This window comes from Mirounga angustirostris, unplaced genomic scaffold (genome assembly GCF_029215605.1).
Source record: "Mirounga angustirostris isolate CCGP_5_RB_7025 unplaced genomic scaffold, mMirAng1.0.hap1 SCAF_10, whole genome shotgun sequence".
Taxonomy (NCBI): domain Eukaryota; kingdom Metazoa; phylum Chordata; class Mammalia; order Carnivora; family Phocidae; genus Mirounga; species Mirounga angustirostris.
In genome coordinates, this window is record NW_026991718.1 from 119,866,131 (window position 1) to 119,887,428 (window position 21,298).

General features: G+C 48.4%; 2 protein-coding genes across 5 annotated transcripts in view; both read left to right on the forward strand.

The window, feature by feature from the left end:
• TOP1 (DNA topoisomerase I) overlaps window positions 1-6,219 on the forward strand; it is an 89,519-nt gene extending 83,300 nt beyond the window's left edge. Inside the window, exons 18-21 of the mRNA XM_045885768.3 lie at window positions 601-728; window positions 3,682-3,776; window positions 4,002-4,151; window positions 5,199-6,219. Coding sequence (XP_045741724.1) covers window positions 601-728; window positions 3,682-3,776; window positions 4,002-4,151; window positions 5,199-5,301 — 476 coding nt within the window. The 3' untranslated portion in view covers window positions 5,302-6,219. The remainder of the gene's footprint in view (window positions 1-600; window positions 729-3,681; window positions 3,777-4,001; window positions 4,152-5,198) is intronic.
• Window positions 6,220-16,206: 9,987 nt separating this feature from the next.
• Window positions 16,207-21,298, forward strand: part of PLCG1 (phospholipase C gamma 1) — a 36,100-nt gene continuing 31,008 nt past the window's right edge. For 2 of the 4 annotated variants that reach the window (XM_054510095.2, XM_054510096.2), the window contains exons 1-2: window positions 16,207-16,296; window positions 16,746-17,188. In XM_054510095.2, coding sequence (XP_054366070.1) covers window positions 16,876-17,188 — 313 coding nt within the window. In that variant the 5' untranslated portion in view covers window positions 16,207-16,296; window positions 16,746-16,875. The remainder of the gene's footprint in view (window positions 16,297-16,745; window positions 17,189-21,298) is intronic. The other 2 variants (XM_045885769.3, XM_045885770.3) reach the window with 1 other exon arrangement.

A 21,298-nucleotide genomic window follows, 5' to 3' on the forward strand; every position in this document is an offset into this window, starting at 1 on the left:
AAAAAAAAAAAAAAAAATAAGAGCACATCCTTCTCCTGAGGTTTCTGTCATTTTTTCTCCCTTAAGATAGTAGGTAATATTCTCCTAAAAACTAGGTGCAGAAGTAAAATCAAGATCCACAAGCTTTTTTTCCTAGAGCCCAGTCACTGCTAAATTCCCCCTGTCCTCTGTAAGTGTGTCAATGGCCTTAGAATATGAGCTGGAAAATCCAAAGAGGATATTTTGAGGGCTGGTATTTTAGGGTGGGATAAAGGGCCACGTGAGTTGAAGTTTTCTTTGTAAAACAGATAACTGCCTTGTGGTTTTAAAAGGTAAAGCTTGTGATCCTTTTGTCTTACCCTCCTCTACAGACCTTTTCTGTCCCAATTCCACATCTTCTTCAGGCTACATTGGGTCGCTAGGTAGGAGAGGCAGCCTTTGAGACAAGCAGAAGGTGACTCTTGACTCTTAGGTTTTGACCTTGTGTCTTGGGAGAACTTGATCAACAGAGTGAGATGAGGCCTGGCAAAGTCATGAGGAAGAAGAGCTGGGGAAGCATGTTGTATATTCTCCTCATGTATACATACTGACTGTTTTACCCTCCTGTTTCTTTCTTCACAGCGGATGAGAACATCCCAGCAAAGATCCTATCTTACAACCGTGCCAACCGAGCTGTTGCAATTCTTTGTAACCATCAGAGGGCACCACCCAAAACTTTTGAGAAGTCCATGATGAACTTGCAGTCTAAGGTATTGTGGGTCTGGATGGAGGGGTAGCAAAATTAAGGGAACCCCATATACTGTGGATAGATAATCTGCAAACAAGAGGCGTTCTGGGCTGTGAAAAGAGGAGGCCAGTTCTAGGTCTGTTCTGGAAGACAGGTCCATGCTAAAGATAAACAAATGGAAATATACTAGGATATCCCTGATCAAGATACTGAGTATCAGGTACCCATTGTTTAGAAAGTCTCCATTCTGTGAACAGAAGTCCTGCACTGGCCACTTCCGGTTTTGAAAAACTAAGTTGATGTACCTTCTTTGAAGTATTGCTAACTATTGTCCTTATTATAAATGAGGATAATGGCTATAAAGAGAGTCTTTACAATTCCTTGCCATAGCCCAGAAATACGATTTCCAAATTCGATTGTTTCAAATTGAAAAGATGATGGAACAATGATCTTTAATTGCCCCCTTATCCTAGCACAACTATTTTTATTTTTACACATTCCACATGAATCATATTTTTATGTAGCTCATCATCAAACATCTGTTGAATACTGGCTTTGTGCCAGAGTTGCTGCCCTAGAGGGAGAGACTGACATGCAAACAAGTAGACGCTGTTCCTCCTCCATGTGCCTCTCCTCCTATGACTCTGCCTGGTACTGCGCTTGTAAGCCACAAGGCATGAAACATTGGGTGGCTGGCATTTCTGTGTTAGCAATGGCTACATAACCTATTCCAATGCACTAACTCGAAATAGAATTTGCAATATTTCACTTTAGAGCAGACACACAGGGTCACAAAGGACCAATTATCTTGAAATATACTTATCAAATAAATTTTAAAGTCTGTGATGTGCTTCCTTATTAAGTAAGATCTTAAGATGGGTCTGATAATGACTGTAAATCTCAAGAATAGTAATGGATATGTAAATGATACTTCAAGGTTTCTACCACAATTACAGTGATATGGAAATATCTGTACCTATATTGGTGGTGAAGTCCTAGGTAGTACAGGTGTTACTATGGTTTGTTGCTCACAGTCATAATTGAAGAAGAAATGGTGAATTTCAAATAGAGGGTCGTGAACTTAACAGATGCAATTCTTTTCTATCCACATTCACAGAATTCTGTACTAGGACATATGGAGTTAAAAATGGCTACTATACAGTAAGGCTACATACATTTCCAGGTCCACCATGTTTTCCTTCTATTGAAATTTCTTTAAGATAAATACCCAGTGGTAGTACATCTGGGTCCAAAAATATCCACAACCTACAGTTCATGCTACAGGAGCCATCTGGTTTTCCTGAAGGGATGCACATGTGTACAGTAAATGAATATACATCCCTAGGCCTCTCAGATCCTTAGACCATATGGTTGGCAGGCAAAGAACCCTACAGACCACCCTTCCTAGCAGCTCCCATTTGCTGCCACTCTGTTAAATGGTCTTCTGGTATCATTTACTCTCCCCATGTTATTATTCCAAGCCAGAAATTAAAAGCTTGAATATTCAGGTGCTGTTTACCCAATTCAGGCTACCCCTCCCTGGAGCATGAGGAGTTATTTTGTTGATCTTACTCTGGAACCACTGTTTGGGCAGCCCAGGCTGCCTGCCAGACGAGCCCTCCAAGCCCAGGAACCCTCTCCTGTGTGCCCACAAAGCAAACACATGCCCCTGTTTGCCAAGTGAATCAATGGAGTCTTTGATGCTTTGAGAGAATTTGCAACAGCCTGCCAATTTAGCATCCACAGAAATGGTTAAAAGATTGTGGTTTGTTACATTTCTAGCCTGAGAAGAATCTGGCTAGTGGTGTCTGTGATACTTTTGTGTATAGAATCCGTTCCTTCAGCTTGACTTTGGACAACATAGATGTTGGAAGTAAGCCATTTATAGTAAAATGCATTTAATGATTCTCTCACAATGGTGGCCTCTGTTTCTAGTCTTGGGCTGTGTATACCTAACAGACAGTTCTAGGCTGACAGTAACAGCCCCATGTGTGTTGAATCAGGCAAGCATTTATTTACGCTGCAAAGGTTCCCTTGACCTCGCAGGTTAGCAGGGCCGTAGCACGCCTGAGGTTCTGCCCCAGCAGCATGAGCTGACCGGTTCAGGTTCTGGTTTTGTGGTGTTGCCTGCTGCTGTCCTTAAGCAGAAATGAAAACTTAGGTTTTCTGGAGGTATTTCAAGGGTTCTATAAGCAAGAAAGGCTGGAATTGCCCTTGTTTTCTTCCTTTATAGAAAGCGTTCCATAGCTAAAAATGTTTTCAGACCTTTGTTTTTGAGTGATAACTACTTCAGTCTCCTTGCCATCTCAGCTCTCTCTTTTAAAAACAGAATGCCAAAGCCAAGCCACGCATAGGTTTGAAACAGACTGGCTGAGCTGTTTGCTTCCTGGGTATTTCAGTTGCCATTTTTAAGTCCCTTAGGTACTCTCTTCAGCTCCATTCAGCTGGCAGCTCCTTCCCAGGATACTGGCAGAATCTGAGGAATGAGCTGGGTTCAGTAGATGCAAGGATCCTGTCTCAGCTTCACAAAGAGTTCTCTCCTGTAGTATTCTTAGAATGAAGCTACACCCTGGCACAGGATCCATTTGACAAACAGTTTTCATTTGTGGCCCTCCTCCCAGGTGTCTAAAGCCAGCATGTCCTCTGATTGAAAGATTAGCACATTCCCAGTCCTGGCAGGTTCTTTTAACCCGAGCTTCTGCATTAAGGGGGCCCTGGGTCACTGCCTATAGAAGGATCACTTATTTCTTGAAGGGTCAGCGAAGAACATAAATGTCCAAATAGCAGTTGAATTCAGCAATCACAGTACATCTACTCTGTGCCTTCAAGAAGCCACCACTGGGGGGTTTTTACCTGGCACACCACTGACAGCCTGCCTGCCTGTGGAGACAACTTCTAGGTTTCATCTCTGGTGGAGCCTGTCTTTTTTCTCTCTGGGCTGATTTTCTTAAATCTTACTGTTCTTCCTCACCTAGATTGATGCCAAGAAGGAACAGTTAGCAGATGCTCGGAGAGACCTGAAAAGTGCTAAGGCTGATGCCAAGGTCCTAAAGGATGCAAAGACCAAGAAGTATGTACCTGGTGGTGTGCAAAGCTGGGGCTTGGTTGACAGAAAAGTGGGGACAGTAGCAGAGGCCCCGGGGCCCCAGCCTTTCTGGGGTTTCTGAGTGGTGTCTTTTGGAAATCTCTGTATTTAGGGCTTTCCTGTTTTTGCTGCCCCTGCATGGCAGGGTGGGATTGCAGTGTTGTTCTCCAGACGCTAGGCCTGGTTCTTGAATGACTTCCATTCTTCCAGGGTGGTAGAGTCAAAGAAGAAGGCTGTGCAGAGACTGGAGGAGCAGTTAATGAAGCTCGAAGTTCAGGCCACAGACCGAGAAGAGAATAAACAAATTGCTTTGGGAACCTCCAAACTCAATTATCTGGATCCGAGGATCACAGTGGCTTGGTAAGCACTGAGCCCTTCTTGAGTTCCTGCTACTGGCTTGAAAAGGGGAGGGGGGAGGGGGAGGGAGGGAGGGAGGGAGTTGAAGAGCACTGTTGGCCTTCACATGCCATTCCTGCACTTCACACTTAAAGTCCTTTGGGAAACCTCTGCCTTTCTACTATGCATACTACAAATGCACTAGAACTAATGCTGAATGGCCCTAAATGGTCAATAATGTTATACTGCCTTGGAATGTATTTATGTCTGTTTTTAAAAGGCAGTTGCAGCCCCTACCTCTGTGGAACTTGAGGACAAGAATGGAAATTCTTAGCCCTTATTCAAGGAAAACTATAAAAGAGCCAGTCTGTCTGCACTTGAACAAAACTTTAAAATTTTTTTTACAAGTAAAGGAGGAAAGGAACAAGCAGAAAAAAAAAAAATGAGAATATAGATGTCAGCAACCTACAGAAAGAGTTTGAGAAAGCTTACAACAAAGATGATAAATTCTCTATTATTTGTGTCCCCTTTTGCCCCACACAGTCCTAAAATGACATCCAAAATAAGCGGCTTTTATTTTTTTGAAGATGCTTATTAATTGAGTTATTCTAAGCTTAGGTGGAAGAATCCATCTCTCTGGCACCTGCTTCTGTGTGTCAGGGGTTCCACTCAGCACTTGCACCCTTTCTGCCCTTTCTGTTGGGTGGTAGAGGTTGGGTTAGCTTGAGGGGCAGTATGCACAGTGGTTAAGAGCATGGACTCAGACCAGACAGCTTGGGTACAGTTTTCAGCTCCATGCTCTCTAGCTGCATGAGAATGTAAGCAAATGAATCAACTCTCTCAAGTTATTTTCACGTGTACCTTTTTCATTAGTACATCTGTATTAGCATCTACTTTAGAGGTCACTCTCATGATTTAAATGACACATGATGCTCTTAGAGTATGTCCTGCACACTCTTAAAATTCATTCTCACCAGATGGACATGAAGGAGGCACATTCAAGCCCCCTACCCTGGGTCCGAGCTGTTGCTCCCTGAGGCACTAATCCCCTTCTTTCTCCTTTGTGCGCAGGTGCAAGAAGTGGGGGGTCCCAATTGAGAAAATTTACAACAAAACCCAGCGGGAGAAGTTTGCCTGGGCTATCGACATGGCTGATGAGGACTACGAGTTCTAGCCAGTCTTGAGGGGCAGGATTCTGTGAAAAGGAACAGTGTGGTTTGGGGAAGATGGATAAACTGTGAGCCTTGCTAACCCTCACACCTGAGGGAGAGAGGCGGCAAGTCTTAACAAACCAACATCTTTGAGAAAAGATAAACCTGGAGATATTATAAGGGAGAGCTGAGCCAGTTGTCCTATGGACAACTTATTTAAAAATATTTCAGATATCAAAATTCTAGCTGTATGATTTGTTTTGAATTTTGTTTTTATTTTCGAGAGAGCAAGTGGATGGGAATTTGTCAGAGTTCTGCCAGGCAAATTCACTGTTTCACTGAAGCATTTGGATTCTCTTAGCTACTGTATACGAAGTCCGATTATATTGGTGCGTTTTTACAGTTAGGGTTTTGCAATAACTTCTATATTTTAATAGAAATGAATTCCTAAACTCCCTCCCCTTTCCCCCATTTCAGGAATTTAAAATTAAGTAGAACAAAAACCCAGCGCACCTGTTAGTGAGAGTTGTCACTGTTGTCATGGGAATCAATTGTCATTAAACTTGAAGCAGTCGTGACATCGGCAGTGTTTTGGTTCAGACACCTGTTCACAGAAAAGCATGATGGGAAAATATTTCCTGACTTGAGTGTTCCTTTTTAAATGTGAATTTTTATTTCTTTTTAATTATTTTAAAATATTTAAACCTTTTTCTTGATCTTAAAGATCGTGTAGATTGGGGTTGGGGAGGGATGAGGGGTTGAGTGAGTCTAAGGATAATGAAATAATCAGTGACTGAAACCATTTTCCCATCATTCTTTGTTCTGAGCATTCTCTGTACCCTTCAGATATCCATCTTTTTCATTTTAAACCTAGTCTTTCACTTGAAAGATTTTATTGTGTAAAAAGTTCCACAAGTCAATAATTTAGAGGAAAATGAGTATTTGGTCCAAAAAAGGAAAAATAATCAAGAATTTAGGGCTTTTATTTTTTCTTTTGTAATTGTGTAAAAAATGGAAAAAAAAACATAAAAAGCAGAATTTTAATGTGAAGACATTTTTTGCTATAATCATTAGTTTTAGAGGCATTGTTAGTTTAGCGTGTGTGCAGAGTCCATTTCCCACATCTTTCCTCAAGTATCTTCTATTTTTATCATGAATTCCCTTTTAATCAACTGTAGGTTATTTAAAATAAATTCCTACAACTTAACGGAAACCTAGTGTCTGCCTCTTTGTTACCCAGGATCCCTGGCCTGACTGGGGCTACAGGGCTGGGACTCCCGTGTGGGATGTGGTCTCACTGCTGAGCTCAGCAAGGGTGGCTCCCTCCCCAGGAGCTGGGGCTAGGCTGGGCCTGGAAGGGGCTGTACCTGTCCCGCTGCTGTGGATGTGGGTCAGAGGGGAGCCAAAGTCCACATCCTTGGATAAAAGCAGGCCCAGGAAGTGAGAGAGGGTATAGAAAATCGGTAAGAACAGGTGGGGTACAATAACTATTTGGAGCCTAGGGTAGGTAATGTTTATTGAGCAAGATGGAGTGAACGTATTTGGGAGGCAGATTTGCCACTGTCCATGTGTGCTGGCCAGAAGCAGTAGGGAGCTTGTTTGGGTTTGCTTGTGTGGCTAAGCTTACAGTCAGGATGGCAGGAATTAAGGGTACTAAGCCAATTTCTAATCCAGTACTCACTGGATCCCAGAGGCCCAAATGTAGACTCCCTGTGTTGATTGGTTAATTGAAAAAGGGAGTGATCACTACTCCCCAGGGCTCCTGTACCCATGTTGGTAGGGTTCCTACAAAAATGGTTCAGGGTGAAGGGTGAGTTATCCTGGCCAAACAAAGCAGGAAGGTCACTTAGCCCTAGGCCCTCTGGCTTGCTAGCAAGCACAGGTATATTCAGGAGGAGAGCCATCTCCTTGATGGTCTCTTAACTCCCTGGGGCTGGGCTGGTGTTGGCCCACAGAAGAGAACCCTGGAAGGTCCTTCTTGGCAAGCCTGCACTTCACTGGCCAGTGAGGGAGGGAATACTCACACCAGAAATAAAGGCGGTTATGTAGCCATCAGTGCTTTGGGCAGTTACAGCCAAGTTTTGTAAATTCTGTGGTGTTGAGGTAGCTAAACCATTGAATATAAAGAATGGCAACACAGAGGCTCCTGAAATAATTGAAACACTTCATGGCTGGGGGGTAGGTGATGAGAATTTGGACCTGAGGTTTGGGACTTGAGCAGGACTGTCCACAACCAGGTGACAAACCTTGGTCCAAAACTAGAAATTAGGGACAGGAGACCTTGCAGGCATAAGATTTGATGAGAAACTCCTGCCTACCTTTCCCAGCAGGGATCTTCCTATAAGTCCTCTGAGGGCAGGTGCACAGCAACTAGATCCTGATCAAGAAAAATTGTGAAGGTCACCCTTGGTGGTGGCAGGCCTGGGAGAGCAAACCAGAGGATGGGAAGCTGACCTGGCCAGTGGGGATGAGGGAAGAGGTTGGACAGGTAGGGGAGGGCCAGATAGGACAGGCCCTGAAAAATGCTTGAGAACGGAGTTGGGAGAAGACCCACCCACCCCCTTGCTTATTCCTCCAGTAGGTTGGTTCCCTTCTCCCACTTCAGCCTTGTCCAGAAGCAGAAGCCTGATGTGTAGTCTGAAAAACTCCCTCCTAACAGGCTCTTCTGTGATGCTCAAGTCCAGCTGTGGGCAAAGTGGGATGGTTTCCATGTGCCAGGTTATCTAGGTGCTTGCTTGGCTCCTCTTTCCCTTAACCCCCTGCATTTGCTCAGCAACTCCTGTCCACTTTCTGTCAAATCCACCTTGGGCCTATGTCATATTTAAAAAATGAAAAAAGTCTCATAACTTCCAGCTGTTTCCAGCCACCACCCCCTCCGTCTCCCATTTCACATGCAAGTGCCTGTAGTGAGTCATCCGCCCTGTCGGGTCATTCCTCCACCCACTGCAACCAGCTTCTGTCCCACCTTGACTCTGAATCCCCCCTCCATTCTGACCACAGTCACCAACGAATGAATGACCAAACTAACAAATGGGCTCTGCATTTTGTATCTTAAGTTCTTTGTTGCACTGGACACTTAACCACTCTTCCATTTAATAGCTCTGTTGAAAACATTTTATGTATCATAAAATCCACCCATTCCAAGTGTATTTTTAGTAACTACTGAGGGCTATGGCCATGACCATAAACCAGTATCATCCTCCCCAGTAAGATCCCGTGCCCACTTAAAGGTAATCCCCACCTCCAGCCTCCACTAATCTACTTTCTCTATAAATTTGTCTTTTCTGGTGGACCTACATACAAATGGAATGGTACAACATGTGAGCCCTTCCCTCTCCTGGTTTTACTCCTGTCTCCCTCAGGCTGCTGCATCTGGTCATCTCCCCTCTCGGGTCCTGGCTCTGTGGCTCTCTCCTCTGCACAGAAGAAAGGGGCTAGTGGATTTCATTCGCACAGGAGGGCAACAACTCCCAGACCTCCCATCTCCAGCCTAGACCCCTTTCCTGAGCTCCAGACCCATGCTGGAGCTGCAGGACAGATCACTTGGCTGTGTCACATCTCAGGGAAAGACACCACCATCCACTCTGCCCCTCAACCAGAGTCTAGGGCCACCACCATCCTTCACTCCTTTCTTTCTCTTACCTCCACATCCAGTAAATTACCAACTCTGAAATCACCTAAATGCCATATACACCAAATACAGGTACTTCTCCTGCAAAAAGCTTTATAATTTTTTTTTTTTTTTTTTTACTCAGAAAAGAGTTTACTTATATTTCAGTCTTTACAAAATCCCTCATATAATGGGATGCTCTCTCAACTTGTTTTGAACCAAAAAGCACTTTTTGAGAAAAGACATTACCCTGAAATGACCTCAGTCAAGCTAGTTTTGGACGATTATAAGTAGTCCCCTGACAAAATCAGTAAACAAGGAGGCAAAGAAATTTACCACAGACTTCATAATTATTTCTCACAATCCCAAGTATTACATATAAACAAGCCTCTTAAAGGTCACTTTAACAGCAAGACAGCATTGATTTTTTTTAGGTGTGGCAATGGTATGATAGATCTATACATATATATACGTGTGTGTGTATTTTAACAGTTTCAGCAAAACACATACTTACTACAGACTTAAGATTTGTGTCAAAATAATATGGAAGGGGTTAGTGGGTGGAGTTTGACATGAAACAAGAATGGCCAGGGGCACCTGGGTGGCTCAGTTGTTAAGCATCTGCCTTCGGCTCAGGTCATGATCCCAGGGTCCTGGGATCGAGCCCCGCATTGGGCTCCCTGCTCTGCGGGAAGCCTGCTTCTCCCTCTCCCACTACCCCTAGTTGTGTTCCCTTTCTGTCTCTCTGTCAAATAAATAAATAAAATCTTTAAAAAAAAAAAAAAAAGAGTGGCCATCAGTTCATAATTGAAGCTGGCTGATGGGTACAAGGAAGTTCACTATACTATCCTGTCTACACTTACATACATCTGAAATTTTCCATAAAATTTTTAGTGCAATACAGTAAGTAGTTATTAGGCAGATCATTAATATATACCTATGGGAGAAATGAAAGCTGTTTTGATGTTACACAAAAGGTAATTATGCTTAGATTAAGATTTCTAGTAATGGCATCACATACTGACTTGAAAAGTATTCTCTTCAACAACATGAATGAGTCTCAAAAACATGCTGAACATAGACCACGGTTACATACCCCTTGATTCCATTTATGTTAAATTCTAGAATAGGCAAAACTACTCTGTAGTGATGGGAAGTATGTTAGTGATTGCTGGACGGGAGGGCAGGGGAGAATGACTACAAAGGGGCACCGAGAAACTTCAGGGTGATGGAAATGTCCTGTACCTTGATTGGGTGGAGGTTACATGAGGGCATACATTCGTCAAAACTCACCAAACTTTACACTTAAAAAGGGGTCCACTTTTTTTTTATGTGTAAGTTACTCCTCAATCAAGCAGATTTTTCAAAAGTACTCTGAAACAACTTAGAAAGCAGTGAAGGTGATGTGCTTTCAGAAATTATATTAGATGACTCAAAGTAGCTCTCCTGGTGACAACTACATAGAAATCAAAGATTCATAGAGAGTTTGAACGTAAGTTTATTACTGCAAAGGTGAAAGTGGGAAAAATAAATATTCATAAATTAATATACTGTTCTAAATAATATGTGATTTAGAATATGTTTAACTAAATAAACTTATATTGGCCATTTGAATCATGTTTCTCTAAAAATGTTTCTATTTTAGTTGCAAAGAAGCCACAAAACATCTGGAGCGCCCTATTGCAAAAACAAGTGATCACCTTATACTGGGAGTTGCCATATCTCCAGGCATACACATTATCTCTCACTTAGCTCTACCCTCACAGCTACCAACAGGTGTCTCTTCTCAGTGCTCCAGGGGCCTTATCACACTGAATTGTCATCTGTTGATAAATGTCTGTTGGCATTTCTTTACCCACAAGTGGAGTGAGAACTTGGTCTGATTCATCCCTGCTGTCTTACTGCTATAGAGGAGCATCAGGAGAGTTTGTTGGAAGAAAGGAAGAGAAAGCAGAAAAACCGCAGGTAAGCCTGGGACTGGGCCAGTGGCTAGCAAGGGCTCTCCCCTTCTCTTACTTCAGTGAAGCAATTATAGTAACCCTGCCCACCTCCCTGAACAAGGTACATCCAGAGCCCAGCTCTCCTGCCACAACACCTGAAGCCCGCTACAAGAGCCCATCAGCAAAAGGTTAGTAGAGTCTGCAGAGAGAGAAGTCCTGGCAGTGGCTGGGCCAGGCCTGGTTTTGCCTTGAAAACACGAGGCTCTGGAGGGGCTGAGGGTCCATCCCAGGTACGAAGGGAAGCAGAAAAACATGACCTAAAAAGTGAGATCCAGGGTGCCTGGGTGGCTCAGTCGTTTAAGCACCTGACTTCAGCTCAGGTCATGATCCCAGGGTCCTGGGATCGAGCCCCACGTGGGCTCCCCACTCAGCCGGGAGTCTGCTTCTCCCTCTCACTCTGCCCCTCCCCATGCTCGTGCTCACTCTCTCTTTCTCTCTCTCTCTCAAAGAAATAAGTAAAATCTTTAAAAAAAGAAGCAGCTGCAGCGTGAGTAGTCGAAACTAAGTTGGAGCCACAGATAGATATTGGGGCCAGAGGTCAAGAGCCTGAACTGTAGGTTGTGGGGTGGAGCTCAAGGTGCATTGAGGTGAGTATTAAGTACCAGCTGTATACGGAGGTACAGGTTAGCCAGCCCAAACTCAAAGATGAGCTGGTCAGACACCTAACATAAGAAACTGCCAAGCAAAAATTTTAAAGAACAGTTTTAAAGAAAGGGGTGCGAGGAAACAAAACTGTAAGTCTATAACTCTGCCTACTTTCAGTTGTGGAAGGGGCTTCATTGAGCTATACTTTTATATTATCCCTTCTACATTCATGTAAGATCATTACCAGGAACAAATGAAAACTGCATATCTATTGGGAGCATTCTCTATTATCTCAATCAAATAAGTGTCCATATGAGAAACATCTTTTATAATTTCACCCCAGGAAAATTTTTCTCCCCCGGGGAATCAGTTAACAGAATAAAAAGTTTTTGCTTTGGCTACCAGGAAGCTCAGCCTCATTTGATTCTCAGTAACAGCAGTCATGTTAAGCCATACTAACCATATTATATTCCTCCTTCTTATAATAGCCTATTCCAATTCTACAGTGCAATATTTTTGTCCTTTGTTTTAAATACTCTAAATTATTTTAAAGGATGGGAATGGAATACGTTTGAGGTGGGCACAGAGATTCTCCTTCAAGGAAGCACTTGTTGCCCTAACTGCTGGGAGACCTGTCAGCCCTCAAAGATTGCCTCGGTTCCAGAGAGCCATGCGACTGAGGCTGTGCTCTTCCCAGAGCTGACTGAAGTGGGACTATGAAGGCCCAGCCATTTCAAGCCAGCCCCAGACGACAGCTCCCTGGAGGTTGGCTGAGGCAGTCACCAGGCCTGCGTCACAGATTAACTTCTCCCTGTGCCCCCTCCTGTTTCCTTCTCTCTCTCCCACAGTGTTGATCCCAAGAGCCCTCCCTTTCAAACATTCTGCACACTAGCCTCTGCCATGGAGTCTGCTTCCCAAAGAACCTAATCTGTGACATTTAACCAAATACAGACAGCCCCGATTTATGATAGTTTGACTCACAATTTTTTAGCTTAACGATGGTGTGAAAGTGATATGCATTCAGTAGAAACTGTACTTTGGATTTTGATCTTTTCCCGGCTAGCAATATGCAGTGTGATCCTCTCTTGTGATGCTGGGCAATGGCCATGACTCCCAGTCAGCTGTGTAATCAAGAAGGTAAATAACCCATATGCTTAACAACCACCCTGCACCCATACAACTGTTCTGTTTTTCACTTTCACTACAGTATTCAGTAAATTACATGAGACATTCAATACCTTATTAAAATAGGCTCTGTGTTAGATGATTTTGCCCAACTATAGGCTAATGTTAGTGCTCTGAGTACATTTAAGGTAGGCTAGGCTAAGCTATGATGTTCAGTAGGTCAATTACAGTAAATGCATTTTCGACTTACTATATTTTCAACGTATGATGGGTTTATTGGGATGTAACCCCATCATAAGGCAAGGAAGATCTATAACTAAAAATAGAAAACACATCAGGTAGGGGTATTATGGAAAGGGGTGAGAATACACAACGAAATAATTCATATCCACACGGAAGGCAACATTAGCATTGACTCTGGAGCCCGGCTGCCTGGGTTTGAACCCCATCTCTGCCATCTCTCAGCTGTGTGTCCATAAGTACGTCTCTTACTCTCTCTGTGCCTCAGTTTTTTCATCTGTAGGTTGGAAATAATAAGAGTACTTATCTCATAGTGCTGTAATAAGTAAATGAGCCAAATGTGGGTAAAGCAGTTATATAGGGCTTACTGTATGCCAAGTGCTGTTCTAAGTGTTCGATAAATAAACATCTATGAGGTCAGGGCCAGAGGGGCATCTGAGCTGGGACCCATACTCAAAATCCAGGCACACCTAGGTATGGGGTGGGCCGGGGCATGTTGAAGCACAAGTGCTGACAGAAACGGGCCCAAGCAGGGCTAGCCTGGGTGATGTCAGGGCGTGTATCTTGTGTGGGTTCTAGGCTGCTCCCTCCAAGCCAGCGCAGCTGCATGCATTGCCAGGAACACCCACGTACCCATATATATGCTGAGCTGGGGGAAGCCCAAACCAGCCACACCCTCTGCATGCCCTGCTTTTCCTGAATCTCTCTTGGTGGAGGGAGGCACCTGAGGCCTGAGATGCTAGCTCAGAAGTCCCAGGAGGAAATGGGGCCTTTTTTCGGATTAAGTGCCTGGCAGCAGACTGAAAATATGAGCTCCTGTTGACAGAGATTTCTGGAGCCCCTGGGGGCCTGGCCCTGGAGGCAAAGCAAAAGCAAGGAAATATGGTCTGCGCGCTAGGAAGCTCTCAGAAAATGGAGACACAGAAATTTTAAAAGTGTATCACAGCCTGCAGGCTGCCCAAGTCAGCACAAGAAGCCCAACGAGGACTGTAGCACTTCTCAGGGGGTGTCCAGGACAAATGGACAAGATCAGATAAGCAGAGAGAGGCCCCATTCAGTCCCCACCCACCTGTCTTCCTGGCTTCATCACCTGCCGTGTTCCCCCTCACTTAATAAAACTCTAGCCTTTTTATTCCTACACTCATGAAGCTCTTTCTGGCCTCAGAGCCTTTGTACGTGTTGTTACCTCTGCCTGGAAAGTACTTTCTTCCAACCCACCTCTAATAATTCACCTGGCCAGCTATTCACATCCTGTAGACCTCTGCTGAGTTCTAGAGAGGCCTTCCTTTTCTACTAAGAGAGAGCTAAAGTAGGTGTCCCTCGTGTTTTATCTGGTAGCCCTCTGTGCTCTTCCTCCCTGCCCGCCATCACAACCGTCCCTACATAACTGTTTATCTGTTTTATGTCTGAATTCCTGGACGGTTGGTGCTGGATTTCTCTTTTTCTCCCAACCCAGGACACTAAGGTCCAGCACGGGGCAGCCCAGGGGCAGCACCACTTTAAGCCCAAGGCAGCCTAAGCCATACTCTGTGAGCATTCATGTTCTGTGAAGTTCCCTGTGCCCAGGGCCAGCCATGCCCAGGGCCTCCCCTCACCTGTACTGACTGGCCAGCTAGCCTCTGTGCCCACTGACTGCTGACCACCAGGACCAACTTAAGGCTCTCTTGTGAAGCAAAAAAAAAAGCATGGACTCAAGACAGACCTGGGTTCAAATTCCCACTTGTTACTTATGTGGCCTTGGGGCAAGTTGCAGAACTTATCTGAATCTCAGGTTCCTCATCAGTAAATTGGGGACAATAATCCCTGATTAGAGGGTAATTATGAGGATCAGGTGTGATTGATTACACCTGTAAGCCCGGTAGTGCTAGGCCAGACACTGGGTCAACTTTAGTGCCCTCCCTCCCACTTTAAAGGGTGGGCACTAGGTGGCAGTCCATCTCAATCACACCACCTTCCCCAGGGGGCTGAAGCCTACAAAGTCTCAGCTTCATGCTGGATTCTCAGCTTCCTAGGGGCCACACTTGAGGGAATCTAAACACAAACCCACACAAATTACCACTGCAGCAAGATAAAGTCAGAGGCAGCCCCAGACACGAGTCACCACCCAGCTGGGTAGGTTGTCTGAGCACACACTCATATACTCACGAATTCCTGAAACCTGGATCCTTTTCTGGCATCAGCTGAATGCTCTGCTGGGCCTCCAGACTCTAAAGTTGTCCTGCTTTGCCTGACTCAACATCTGTCAGACCGGCTCCACTGTGACCACAGGTGTCTTCAGTTTGCGACGGGGGCAGCTACACTGCAGGGGCAAGTCTAGGGAATGGCCTCAAGAAGACAGAGTGTGAATTCTTCAAATAACCAGTAAAAGGCCTTGTGGCTGGAGCATGGAGGGTGAAGGGGAGGTGGTGAGAGACAAGGAGGGAGGGAGAGAAAGGGGCCCGACCATACAGGACCAGCTGGGAGAGGAGGGAGTATAGATTTTAAGTGCAGTGGGAAGTCATGAACGGTTTGAGGCTGGAGGTAGGGGATCGCGATTTAATTTCTTCTTAAAGATTAAAGCATGAATAGATGCAGGCAAGATCAGGAAGAGTAAATAGTCTGGGTGAGACAAGATGGACGTCAGACTTGTGGGTGGAGTGGAGAGAGCCGATGGTAGAGCAAAAAGGCCTTGCTAGATTGCCGGGTGGTTGAGGCCAGCAGAGGAATCAAGGATAACTCCAAGGGTTTTGGCCCAAGCACCTTGGAAGACTTAGTGCCATGTTCCGAGAAAGTGAAGACTGTGGAAAGAGAAGTTTGAGGAGGGAGGTGAGACGCTCATGTTAAGCGGGGCCGTGGAGCAGACAGTGGGATGTCGGGGAAACACAGATTTGGGGCTATGGGTGCCTGGGTCTGGGGTGAAGCCATGGCAAAGGTCGGGTCGCCTTAGGAACTGGCTCAGGACCCAGCCCAGAGGAAGACAAACTTCTGGGGCTGAAAGGCCGCGGCCTGAGAGGCAGGAGGAAAACACGGGGAATTAGGCCACGAATACCAAAGCTCCGGGAAGCATTTGCAAGAGGGGCGCGTGGAGGCGGAGCGTGAGGTGGGGCAGTAGCTGATGAGAAGCACAGAGATGGAGGCCACCGGGGGCCACAGGTCTAAAGGCCCTACAGCGGACGCTCAGGCCTGGGGGCTTCTCCGAGTGACGGGTCCGTCGAAGGCCACACTGGCCGCAGGGGAGGGACAGATGGGAGCCCGGCCGTCGCAGGAGCGGCCTGAGGGCCAGCCCTGCGCGGCCAAGGAGGAGGGGCGGGACAGGCCTGCTGTCCATCAGAGCCCGCCGGCCAATCCGCAGGCTGCTCCGCCCCGGCCCCTCCCCGGAGAGGGCGCGCAGAGGACCCACCTCCGCCGCCGCCGCCGCCGCGGGTGTGAGGCGGCCCGGCCTGGCCTGGCTGGCTCCCTCCGCCGGGCAGCCCGCCCAGGTAACCGGGTTCGGCCGGCGGGCCTGGGGGCGCTCTGCACCCTCGCCTCTTCTCCCGGCCGCCGCGCGGGGAGCGGGGTTGAGAAAACGGCTGCGGCTGGGCCCGTACGGGACAGTGGGCTGGGCGGCCGCCTGTGCGTGTGCGACTGACTGACGGGCCAGCGCGGGGCTGCCGCGCGTGACGGGGCCGGCCGGGGCAGCGTGAGGAAGCTCTGCGGGACGGAGGGACGAGCTGGTTGACCGCGAGCGGCGCGCGCGCTCCCGCCGCCATTGCGTCCCGCGCCCCCGCCCGGGGCCTGTCCGGGGGTCGCGGGGCGCAGGCGCGGAGGGCGGCGGGCGGGGGTCCTCTCCACGGGCGCGCGGGCGCCTTTGTTCCCGGCGCGCGGGCCGGGGCGGGGCCTGAGGGCCGCCCCGCCTCCCGCTCAGGCCCCGCCCCGTCTCCGCCCGCAGGAGCCGCCGCCGGGCCCGCTCGCCGGCCGCTTCAGCCGTCGCCGCCTGCTCCCGCCGGTCGGGCCTGCGCTGCCGCGCCGCCGCCGCCGCCCCCTCCATTCCCTCCACCCCCACCCCCAGTGCAGAAGTCATGGCGGGCGCAGCGTCCCCCTGTGCCAATGGCTGCGGGCCCGGCGCGCCCTCGGACGCCGAGGTGCTGCACCTCTGCCGCAGCCTCGAGGTGGGCACCGTCATGACTTTGTTCTACTCCAAGAAGTCGCAGCGGCCGGAACGTAAGACCTTCCAGGTCAAGCTGGAGACGCGGCAGATCACGTGGAGCCGTGGCGCCGACAAGATCGAGGGGGCCAGTAAGTGCGCCCTTTACCCGGGGCCCGCTGTGCGCAGGGGCCGCGGGAGTCCGCGCTGGGCTCCCGCGCGCCCAGGCCGCCGCTGGAGTGACTTGGGTAAACTTTCGGGCCCTCCCCCACAGCCTCCGGGCCCCGCCCCCGCTTCGTCCCCGGTGGTCACCGGGGGCGGGGGGCATCCGGGTCCTCAGTCACCTGACAGGACACCCCCTCCCCCCGCCCGGGGGGGAGTGTTCCAGGCGCTTTGCCCAGAGGCCTAAAAATCCTAGCCCGTTGGAGACCGGCGGGGCGGGCATTGGGTCCCCCCAACCCCGGGAGTGGCGTTGAGCAAGGCGAGGGAAGCCCAGGCAGCGTCAACCCACCTAGCCCCAGAATCCGGCCGGACGAGACGGTCACCGCCCACCACCTTTTTTCCCAAAGGAGTAGTCTTGGTGAAACTTTCTGGGCCCCCGGGTTGGGCTCTGTTTGCAAAAGAACCTTTGGGTTCCCTGGGTAGAACTTAGATGTTGGGGTAGGGTTGGTTTTGGATCAGAGCCAGGCCTACTCATCTGTCTCTTGGGGAGAGGGTGGAAGGTGGTCCTGTTTGGTTTGGAAAAGCCTGAGAGAAGGCAGTGGCTTTTTCCCGCTGCTGCTTTTGTCTTGAAGCTGAATTTTAGAGGTCTGCGTGGGTGGGCAGACACAGAGCCAGGACAGGGACTCTTGGTGAAGGGGCCAGGCTCCCCTTGCCCTTGGAAGCACATTCTCAAGAGCTTGGCCCAGAAAGGCCAGCCTCAGTGCCTTGGAGTCAGGTACTTTTTTCAAGAGTGTGCAGCCAATTTGGGGTCTAGCCCTTTGTGTGCTGCGTCCTGTGTTCCATGGCTGTAGGGAGCCGGGAGTAGCTGCTTTTGGTTTCCTGCCTCTTTGCCTTCTCAGGCCTGAGCTTGGCTGCTTTGGGACAGGTCTAGTTGAGAGGAGGGAGTTGAGGGATTTTGAGAAACCCCTGATCTTTCAGTGTTATGCCACTTGGTGCATGCCTGTGCTGTGGCCGGATGGGCACCCAGCTCTGCCTTCCATACCCCCACTTTCAAGTGTGTCTGCAACCCTAGGTTGTGGGTTGCTTCCTGCAAGGACTCCCCTAGAGACTGGTGTTAGATCCAGGGTCAGAACCAGGTCCATGTGGAGGAGGGGGGTCAGGAAGTGACACCCCCAAGGGAGGGTCCTGCAGACCTCCTTGGGTATGGTGTACATGTGCGTAGATGGGTGAGGAGGTTGGGAGGAAGGAAAGTCTTGTGGTGAGGCAGCCATCCTCAACTACAAACTCCAGATCTGATACGGCTGCTGAACTTAGAAATGGCAGCTGCCTTCCTCTGCCTCCATCAGCCCTGTCAGCTATCGAGAGAACATTTTAGTGATTTGAGAGACTGGATTCCAAAGTTGTGGAAGGACAGACACCTCAGGGAACCAGATAGTCCTGGGGACATCACCCAGGCATCAAGACTCCAGGCACAGCCTCTTCCTTGCTTTTATGGTGCTCCCTGTGCCCTACTCAGTTGGTGGCACTGGCTGGAGGTTCCCTGATAGAGATTTCCTGGGTGACTAATAGACTGCACTTCAAACTGTGCATGTGATCAGCAGGCAGTAAGTGCAGCACCGTGGTTGAAGGCAAGGCTGGATCTGAAGCCCATATATTAGTTGCGGGCCAGTTATTTATCTAGCCAGTTACTTATTTTCTCTGAGCTTTGTTTCTTTATCTGTAAAACAGTGGTAATGTATACACTATATATGGTTGCTTTGGAGATTAAATGAGAATTGTAAAACCTCTAGCACAGGGCCTGATACGATGTAAACATTTAATAAATATAAGCTGTTTTTAATAACAATAGAAATAATAGACTATGACTGCCCTCCATGCTGGACTGTCCGTGTTGAGGGTGGTGGAGTGTGGCTGTAGGAGAGCCTGAGGGGATAGAAAGGGAGGAGGAGGGGAACAAAGTTCACATTTCACTTAGATCACTACCCGGAAAAAGGGAGGAAATGGTTTTGTTTTGCTTCAACCCATCTCCTCACCCTCCCACCTATCATATATAGCACAGTACATGACAGAGTAAAATTTATGGAGTAAATCTATGGAGATTTGCGCATCTGACTCCTGGGTGTGACTATCTTGTTTGTAAGTTGGGGCCTGAGCAGGAGGGAGGGGTGTGGAGAAGGAAGAGTCTTGTCCATGGTGTCTCAGGTCTTCACGGGATGGTCACAGGAATGCAGAGGACCCAATGGCCCCGGCCCCCAGGGGTAGGTCAGCTAGAGAAGTACAGATTCAGTGATCTCATCAGCTGAGAGTGCAGGCAAAGAATATAGGAGCCTTGGCCCTTTGATTTTGGAGGCCCAGATTGAAGGAGTCTGAGTAAAAATGCTAGCAGATGGTTGTGTAGAGTTCACACCTTGTAAATGGAGCCTCTCGCCGAAGCTACCCCACTTCTGCCCATTCATGGTGCACCTTGTTGATGGGTACTGATCCCTGCAGCCCCCCTCTGCAGGCTCTGAGGAAGGTTGGGCTGCCAGCTGTGTCCCCTGCCATCTGGCCTTTTCCTGCTGACTCTGCCAGGGTTCCATGTAGTGCTTGTAGCCTGGCCAAGGAGAGAGGCGCTTCTGCTAGCCCGCAGGGTGTCTGTGGACCTGAAGGAGGGATGCTGTGGTTCAATGAAAATGTACAGCACTCATGCATCAGACCTCATTCCGACCTAACTCCCTGCCTTTTCACTTTGCCACTTGTGAATTGGGGCAGACACGTGCTGATTTCTAGAGTGGTAGTTTGGCTCAAAAGGGGTGGGGGAGTGCTTTGGTACTAGTTGTCATGGTGATGTGACAGGAACCAGGTTGATGTTTGGCTTTTTATGTTACAGATACATAAATGAATACAAAGCAGTTACAGACTTCCTGCTGAGTGCTACGGAGACTTTTCATCACATTTTCTTGGCTAATCTTCACAAGGGTCCTGGGTAGGGGGGCTGTGTCTGGAGTCCCACCCCATTTTACAGATGAGGAAATGGAAATACAGGGAGTGAATTGTGCCATGGGGTGAGAGTGCTAGTATGTGACAGTCTCAGCTGGACCCAGCTCTCCAATCATTGACTGGCTGGCCATCCCAAGAGGACTCTCAGCCCCAGGGTTGTGCTGCCAGTGGGCCTGCCTCAGGCCCCATACCCAGTGGTCTCTGTTGCTCCTCCAAGGAGAAATTTTTGACCCTCAGCCCCTCTAGGTTCTGGCTCCATACTTTTCCTTCTGATGCCTTTCTGGGGTGAGCAGGTTCAGTCAAGGGTCATTGTGGGCATCATGGCCTGGATGGAGGCTCCACGGAGGGCTTTGAATGACAGCCATGCTCATCTGTGGGGACTTTTGGAGCCTTACGCTTTCCACTTTGATTCTTCCCTACTCTTCTAGATGCTAGGCCTCCTTAAGTGATGAATGGAAACAGGTCCTTGCCCTCAGGGAAACAAACAGACAATGATAATTCCTGGTTGTACCTTTGATGGGGTGGGGAGGTAGTGGTGGCAGAGGAGAGCAAACCGCTCAGACAAGGCAGTCAGGCTCAGAGAGGAGGTGATATTGGGACCAGTCGTCTGGGGCTTGACCTCTGTGGCTGTCAGGCTGGTGAGGACACAGACCATGAGGCTTGCTCTGCCGACTGGCCTGAAGTGCCTGAGGTAGGCAGGCTGGGTGTCGTGGGGGTTTTCTTTGTACTGGTCGATTGCTCCCAATGGGAAAGGGGCAAGAACACATGTCCGGAACTCCAGAGCTAGCCATCCCTGCCTGTGTATTTCCTGTCTGACTGTAGTTTTTCCAGGGGAAGTCAGACCTCTTAGTGTTTCCTCAGCACCCGAGGCTTGCCCTGATGTGTGGGTTTCCAGACCAGCTCTGCCAGGCCCCCTGTGCAGCTGGGACTCTCTCTTTCCTGTGAACCTAGAAAAGGGGCCTAGTTCACAGATGACTGGAGAAGCTGAGCACACCCAACATTGCCCCCCCACACACACACTTCCAGCTGAGGAGAGTCCTAGGAGAAGTGGGGGTACAGTTGGAGGAGGGGTATGTTCTTGTGCACCTTGTGCTTTGTTCAGGGAAGCATCCATGCTGCCCTGTTTGGGGGCGGTTGTCTTTGAGAACGGTATAGTAACAGGTGACAAGATTCTAGGCAGAGCCAGGGATAAGGAATGGACATGAGCAGCCGTTGGT